Source organism: Podarcis filfolensis (genome assembly GCF_964270895.1).
Source record: "Podarcis filfolensis genome assembly, chromosome: 12".
Lineage (NCBI taxonomy): Eukaryota > Metazoa > Chordata > Lepidosauria > Squamata > Lacertidae > Podarcis > Podarcis filfolensis.
Genome location: NC_139614.1, coordinates 262,656 through 270,408, shown reverse-complemented (window position 1 = coordinate 270,408; position 7,753 = coordinate 262,656). Strand labels below are relative to the sequence as shown.

The window sequence follows — 7,753 nt, the reverse complement described above, 5'->3', positions numbered from 1 at the left end:
AAAAAACCTTGAAGCAGTTTACAAAACCCGCAAAAGCACAGGCAAGCGCAGCAAAATCCTTGACAGTGAGCATGGGGGGGGGGGCAGGGGGCAACGTGGGATTTTCACTTGAGTAAATGCAGGACAGGATGGCCGAGAAGCATAGCTCTTGCAGGGGGACCTCCATGGGCAGATGCAACCTAGCAGGGAATGGGCTAGGCTGGGGAGGGGGGCGAGCGAAGACCAGAAGCTTAACGCTGTGATGCAGCAGCAGCAGCAGCAAAAAAGGCGAATGCTCTTCTCGGCTGCCTGCACAGAAGTCTAGTGTGCAGATCAAGGGAAGTCCGAGTCCCGCCTCTTCTGCCGCAATTTAAGAAGGATGCTGCCAAGCCGGAAGGCGGGCCCAGGAGGGTCTGGACGGCGCTCGAAGGAGGGAGAGGCTGAGGGCCCCTTGGGCGGAGAGCCAAGCCCAGCCCCGTTTGTCCGCCTCCCGCTGCTTCGCTCCTCCAGGGGCGGAGCCAGGATTTCTGGCCGGGGAGGGCATGACTTTTGGGGGGGTAGAAGCGACGTGATCGGTCAGTTCCCCCCCCCCCGCGCGCGCCCTCCTGGCTCCGCCCCTGGTTCCTCCTCTTCGGCCGCCTCAGCTCGGCTCTCGCCGCCCCTTGCTTGGCGCGGGAGTTGCGGGGGAGGAGGGGGCGCCGCAGCTCCTCTGGGTCTCGAACTCCTCTCTCTCGGTCCGGCTTCCATTCTTCTCTTCCACAGAATTCAGCTCCTCTGGCTTGGGCAATCTGGGCCTTGGATCAGCAGTGCGATTCTGGCTACCCATAGAAATAAGGTACAGTATTCACAAGCCAGAAGAGAAAACCTTCCCCGTCCTAAGGGTTAAAAGCAACGGATCTGCCTTCCTAGAGGGGATGGGAAATCCGGGGGGGGGGATGCGGGTCCTCCAGAGCGAAGGTCACCCAAGGAAATCCTCTCTGGATCCGCCTGGGCGGCTTTGGAGAGAGAAAGCTCGGCAGCTGAGCAGCTGAGCTGGGTTCCTAGAGGGGACAGGAAACAGTGGAGGAGGAGGAGGTCCTCCGGAGCCAAAAAGGGAGCTCCTGTCGCCTTGGCAACTTCTTCGTGGGCTGAGTCTCCTGTCTCCCCCGCCAGAGGGCGCAGTGGGGAGAAGGGAGTCCGGGGGGGGGCAGGGGACCCCCAAGTCCAGGGAGCAGAGAGACTCCTGCCCCTTTCCTCTCTGCCAAGCTGGGATGCATTCCTCGGCATCCCTGGCCCCCTTCAGACCGAGGAATCCGGGCCATCTACTAGCAGACGTCGTAGTGGAAAAGAAAGATTTGTACGTAAAATAGATGCAGAAAGTAAAAAGAAAGAAAGGAGAGCGTGACCCATGCAATCAATTGAGGAAGTGCAGTGTAAGCGGTGGAAGTCATTCAATGAAATTTTATTATTATTTGTTTATTGAAATACATGTAGAATAAATTTAGAAGAAATTCTTCCTACTTTCTTCGCTTTCTCTTTTTTTAATTTTCCTTTTTCTTATTCTTTCTTCTTTTTCATTCTTCTTCTTTTCTATATTTTTCTTTTTTATTAACAGCATTATGGAACTTTGGATATTTGTATGTAATTTATTTATTTATTAATTAATATTGGGGAAATCACAGGGGTCGGCACACCAGCAGTGCAATAGATGAGCCTTACCCTGGGAAAACCTCCTTCATGATCAAGGTGTCTCCTCTGCCAGGTAAGTATATATGTATGTGATTGTAACACTTTGCTAATTGATTTTGATTTTGTAATAATTATATTAAGGTAATAAAATAAATTTTAAAAAAAGGAATTGAATGTGTTCTCAAGAGTTGTTTTGGGGATTCAGGAAGGAGGGGTAGACCCTGGAGTTCCTTGGAGAAAACGGTGGGAAGGAAATAAAATTAATAAAGAGATGGAGCCCAGCCCATAATCTGACGGCTGCATTTTGCAGCTGTTTCTGAGTTGTCTTCAAGGGCAGCTGCACATGGAGGGCATTGCAATGATCCCATTGGATCCAGAGCATGGAATACCATGGCCTTGTCCTCTCATCCCAAAGAGACTGGGGCTGGCAAACTAACCAGAGCTGGAAGGGGGCAATGCTAGTCACTGAGGCCACCTGGGAACCTCTAAGCAGATGTGGTGGTGGGGTTATGCTATGCAACATTATTGTTATTTTAATTATTATAATTAGTAATTGCCCATCCTATTATTTACATGCAGTTCACCCTAAGTTCCCAGGGCAGATTTCAACATTAAAACACTATAAAAAAATAGTTTAAAACTAGAACTAGAAGATTTCTTCTTCTTCCTTTTTTTCTTAAAGAAAGCTCAGAGTCTGGCCTGTGGTGCAGTCCAGTCCTGGTTCCTTCCAAGACTCACCTACACTTGCACAGGGAACCACCTTCTTCTCCTTCCCATTTATCAGTTTTATAACAGAACAGTGTCTTTGTTTGTAGAATTTGCCAGTACCTCTCATTCGTTTGGATGGACAGAACTTAGCAGAAGACCAAGGGGTTCCTTCTGATCTTTTGGAGATTTCCTGATAGCACAGATGAATGAGCAAGACTCAGCTGGCCCTGAAGCAGGAAGAGGCCATGGCATTGACAATGGGAGCAGTGGGGGATTCTGGGAAAACTCTGAAGAAGATCCTGGGTGAGGAGGACACCCTCCGCTCAGAGGCGCAGAGCCGGCAGTTCAGGTGGTTCTGCTACCAGGAGGCCAAAGGACCTCACGAGGTTTGCAGCCAACTCTACTACTTCTGCCACCAGTGGCTAAAGCCAGAAAGGCACACGAAAGCTGAGATGCTGGACCTGGTGATCATGGAGCAGTTCCTGGCTGTCCTTCCAGCGGAGATGGAGAACTCGGTGAGGGAATGCGGAGCAGAGACCAGTTCCCAGGCAGTGGCCCTGGCCGAAGGTTTCCTCCTGAGTCAGGCAGAGGAGAGAAAACAGGCAGAGCAGCAGGTGAGAGAGACTTTCCTCTGGGGCTCTGAACAGGAGGGACAGTATCCCTAAATCCCATCCTTTTTTTGGAATGACACTGGATACCCCTCAAGTTTTTGTCCCAGCCATTCCTTTTCTAACCCATCTCCACATTCTTGTTGCTCTTTCAGGAAAAGGATCAGTCGGCAGCAACGGGTCCTGATCCCTCTGAGGCAGAGAGGACTTCGCTGGACACCAGAGAGAGACCGCTGGGTAAGGAGGAAGGAGTTGTTTCTCAGTCTGGCCACGTTCTGTTGACACTGGAAGTAATCCCTGGGTTCTTTCAGTATCTGAGGGAAGGACAAGAGATGTATTTTCACATAACTAAAATATGAAATGGGCACAAAGGCCAGAATGCACCTCTGAGAGAAGCACCATGCACTCCTGGCTCCCCTTTGTCTCTCGTAGGTGAAAGAAGGATGCCGGCAAGATCTCCTCCTCCATCTCTTCATCCTGGTGGAGGGGAAACAGTGGCTGAGGAAACGGATCAGATAGGGGGAAGGAATCTTGGGGGGAAAGAGGCTGAGGGGTGGGGGAGACAGGGCGTTTCTGGGGGCAAAGGAATATCCTGCTCTTTTTTCTTCTGTCAAATCTGGAAAACTGGCATGCTTGCACAGACAGAATGATTTGAAGAAATCAACATGGAGTTCCACCCATTTTCCCTAAGACCTGAAAGATTGCTGCGCCTTAAATCTTATTAAACAAAGGAGAGCTGGAAGAGAGCCCAGAGCCCTTGAAGATAAAAAACGTGGCCTCGGGGGGGACCACACTGAAAATTAACCGACGGATAACAACACAGAATAAAATGCTTCTTGCAAGTTAATAGACATATGGATTTGTTAAACACAATAGAAAGTCATATACCAGTGATTGTGATGATAAGACAGTGGGTTAAGATCGGAGTTATGAAATTGGGGGGGAACTCTTCCAAAAAAAAATTCCTTTAAAAGAATCAAGTCTTAAAACAAAAAAAAATTGTCCTTAAACAGTATTTAAAAGAATCCTTCTAAAAAAATTGTCCAGTAGCACCTTAGAGACCAACTGGTCTACCTACCTGAATGTGGGGAAAAACAAGAGAAGAACACAGAAACAAGTGAAAGAAACTTTCTCCCAATAGCCAGAACATGGGAAGCCCTCCCCATTTTTTTTAGTTTGGAATGTATTCAATTCATTAATAATTTTTTAGTTCATCTTCAGTGAAGGTTTGCCGGATCATAAATCAGCAAAAATAATGTAAATATAAAAAGAGAACAGAAGCCCCCCCCCTTCACTTACCTAACAATCCTGTTACGGCAAAGTCCTCTCCAGATCAAAACCTTGGCACACAGTGGCTGATTCATTTAGCAGGTTATCATGTCTCCGTCTTCCAAAACACACCTTTTTCTTAAGTCCAGATTTTTTATCTTAAAAAACAGAAGTATTCCCGCTCACGGTGGCCACATTGGAGAGTTCTGATTCATGCAGTGCCAAGCACTCAGGGCTCCTGCCCCCTGCATTCCGTCGGAGCGAGAGACAGTTAACGGACTATCCGCCAGTCAAAGCTTGCCCTCCCTGACCTGGGGGGGGGGTCACAAGGATAATTACTCTCATATTATCCTTAATTAACTGCATGGTCAGAGTCCGCTTTCATGGGTCCGCTGCACGCCATGGCAGTCCATGCCGGAAGTCGCAAATGCAACGTTTTAAGTGCGTTATACAAAGGTGACACTAGATGGCAATGGTGAGCTTATGGCAAATTCAATATATTTTTCAAAATGCTTCTTTTAAAAAGCATTTTCACAGCATTTTTAATATGTGTCTGGATTCCCCCACTCACACAGGGTCAACAGAATTGTTGCCCATCCGAAGATCACAAGGCCTTTTTTGCCTAAATCCACCGCAGGTGGTAAAAACAAAGAAGCACAAAATATTTTACACTGTTTTTTAAAAAGAATTCCAACAATCTGAGGAGTCTTTGCTGTAAGGCTGCGGGGATCTCTACCCATTTACCTGGGAATAGAAGGCATAAAAAAACCTCTGAGTTGATGTGTAAAGGATTGCACTACAAAGGCCTAAAACATTGAACCAGACTCCAGCTCAGTTGATAGAGCATGAGACTCGTAATCTCAGGGTCATGGGTTTGAGCCCCATGTTGCGCAAAAGATTCCTGCATTGCAGAGGGATGGATTGGATGACCCTTGGGTTCCCTTCTGACTCTACAGTTCAATGATAAGCAAAGTATACATGACTATAACTCTCATAATAATAAATTTTTATTTATACCCCGCCCTCCCTGCCCAGAACTGGGCTCAGGGTGGCTACCACCAATAAAATTACAAGAAAACATAATGGGGGGGGCAGTTAATTAAAATAAGGGTTAAAATACAATTTAAAATGTATTAAAGATCTTGTTTGGAGTGTTACTTTAAAAAAAAAAAATTGACCGCAATAGATTTTACTCCAAATGATTTTTGCATGAAGTCTATTTCTAGGCATGCAGGTTTTTTTTTAGAGAAGACAAGTGGCAAATAAATGGCAACTGTTCTCTAGGCAAAAAACATGACACTTTTCTTCATTTTCTTCCCTTTTCTTTCCGACTTTAAAAGCAGACAAAATCGGCTGCCTTGTCCCAGGATTCAGCCTAAGAGCAGCTGTCCCTGCCCAGCAGAAGACATCCAAGCCTAGACGCGACAAGGTAAGTCCTGAGTATCATAGATGACATGGGGGGGAGGGGGCGGCATACAATCTGAGAAAAGAGGAAGAGAGAAGTTTGACTTCTTTCTTAGCACAGGCCTTGTACATAGCAGGGAGACACTGAACAAAACATTCAGAGGCAAAGCTCCCTCAGAACTACCAAGTCAACCAGAGTGCAGGCTTCCTGAGTAAGTGTCAGCAAGCAAAAGCTCCACCTTTCCCTCTTTTGGTTATTTGACTTGAACGTGAACACAATTAACCTGGAACGACCTCCTGTTGGAAGGGTGAACTTCGAACAAGACCTTTTCTTGAAGGAGCGCGGGAGGTCATCCCCCCCCTCCTGCTTAGCACACTCAGGCCCTGAGGGTCAAGCTAGAGGGGGCCGTAAAAAATCTGGTCTCCAGCTGTTTTAAACTACAATTCCCATTGTCCCTGACCACTGGTCCTGCTAGTTAGGGGTGATGGCAGTTGTAGTCCAAAAACAGCTGGAGACCCAAGTTTGGGAAACCCTGATCTAACACTGTATTGTAAGAAGCTTTAAGGTTCCTGGGGTTCTGTGGGGGAAGCAAGACCATTCATGGGGCATGAGGGTGTTTCTAATGTCTGGTGCAGACGGAACTCCGGTTTCTTCTGAGTTTGAGGGTCCACAGCAATTGGCTCCCCCTTTCCCCCTTTGGGAAAAGAGAGGGGGCAGAGAGTTGGGCAGGTTGACCAACTCTGCCTCTTCTGGCTGTCCTCGCAGGGAATACCAGGAGGTCGTCTGAATGCAACCTGCTGCTCAGGTTTTCTCTCTCTCTTGGCAACCAACAACCGTGCTGTAGGTGGAGTGCCACAAAAGAGAACACCCTCTCCCAATTTCAGTCATGGGGGGAGGGTGGGGAAACCCGTAAGAGGCTGCGGTTGCAGGTATTAGTTCTCTTAAAAAGCGGGAAGAGCCTAGGGTCAGCGTATCTAGGACAAAAGTGTGTCATAGAATGAAAGACGAGGCTGCTGGGTTAGACCAGCAGCCTGCACAGTCCAGCATCCTTATCTCACAGTGGCCAACCAGATGCCCATGGGAAACTGGAAAGCAGAATTTGAACACAGAGGCCCTCTCCCCTTCCTGTGGTTTCCAGCAACTGGTATTCAGAAGCATTCCTGCCTCCAACAATGGAGGCAGAGCAATTAGGAAATGCTGAACTTTTCAACTTTCAAATTCCCCAAATGAGGAATACTAAAGAGTTGGTGGTGCTGTGGGTTAAACCACTGTGCCACTTGGGCTTGCCAATCGGAAGGTTGGCGGTTCGAATCCCCACCACGTGGTGAGCTCCCAGCATTCGGTCCCAGCTCCTGCTCACCTAGCAGTTCGAAAGCACACAGTGCAAGTAGATAATAATAATTATTATTATTTATTTATATCCCGCCCTCCCCAGCCGAAGCCAGTACCGCTCCGGCTGGAAGGTAAACGGCATTTCCGTGTGCTGCTCTGGTTTCACCAGAAACGGCTTAGTCATGCTGGCCACATGACCCAGAAAAACTGTCTGCGGAAGCGGACAAAGGCAGGCTCCCTTGGCCTTAAAGCGAGATGAGCACCGCAACCCCAGAGTCATTTGCGACTGGACTTATTTGTCAGGGGTCCCTTTACCTTTACCTTTAAAGAGTTGTAACATGACTTGGGAATTCAGAAGATGTGGTTAAATTAATATAATTTAGTTTTGCGTGATAAGTAAACTATGTGTAAAATTGCATACAAATCATTAAAACAATTGTCTAGTACTTGCAATCTATTATTAGTATTTAGTATTACCCGACATTTTCAGAAGGTAAAATTGAAATTCTTTGGTTTTCCAAAAGCAGTTTATGTAGCTGGTGGGGTCTCCTCACTGTGACTCACCAAAACCTTCCCCAACCCTTAGAATGCCCTCTATAGATACTATGGACTCAAGCTACGGGATTCCAGGAGCATAGAGACAGTCCACCAGTACTTGCACTTACTCCTGACGTTGCCTCTCGAAGAGGAAACAGAGAGGTGAGTGAATGTGTGGGATGTCAGGGGGGAGGAGAGCCAGCGGGACTGGGACTGCGCTTACATGGAGACTCTCAACCTCCAGCCG

General features: G+C 47.5%; 1 protein-coding gene and 1 long non-coding RNA gene across 12 annotated transcripts in view; one reads left to right on the top strand and one right to left on the bottom strand.

The window, feature by feature from the left end:
- Positions 1-358: 358 nt before the first annotated feature.
- LOC310745516 (SCAN domain-containing protein 3-like) overlaps positions 359-7,753 on the top strand; it is a gene marked incomplete at its 5' end in the record, with an annotated part of 21,217 nt that continues 13,822 nt past the window's right edge. For 7 of the 11 annotated variants that reach the window (XR_014540135.1, XR_014540136.1, XM_083578244.1 and 4 more), the window contains 4 exons: positions 359-814; positions 3,119-3,200; positions 5,573-5,661; positions 7,556-7,668. Coding sequence is in view for 9 of the 11 variants with exons in the window: in XM_083578244.1 (XP_083434370.1) it covers positions 359-814; positions 3,119-3,200; positions 5,573-5,661; positions 7,556-7,668 (740 nt within the window). The other 4 variants (XM_083578248.1, XM_083578250.1, XM_083578249.1 and 1 more) reach the window with 4 other exon arrangements.
- The window catches only part of LOC310745654, a 23,941-nt gene continuing 21,804 nt past the window's right edge, over positions 5,617-7,753 (bottom strand). The window contains exon 3 of the long non-coding RNA XR_014540283.1: positions 5,617-5,712. This is a non-coding gene — a long non-coding RNA (uncharacterized lncRNA). The remainder of the gene's footprint in view (positions 5,713-7,753) is intronic.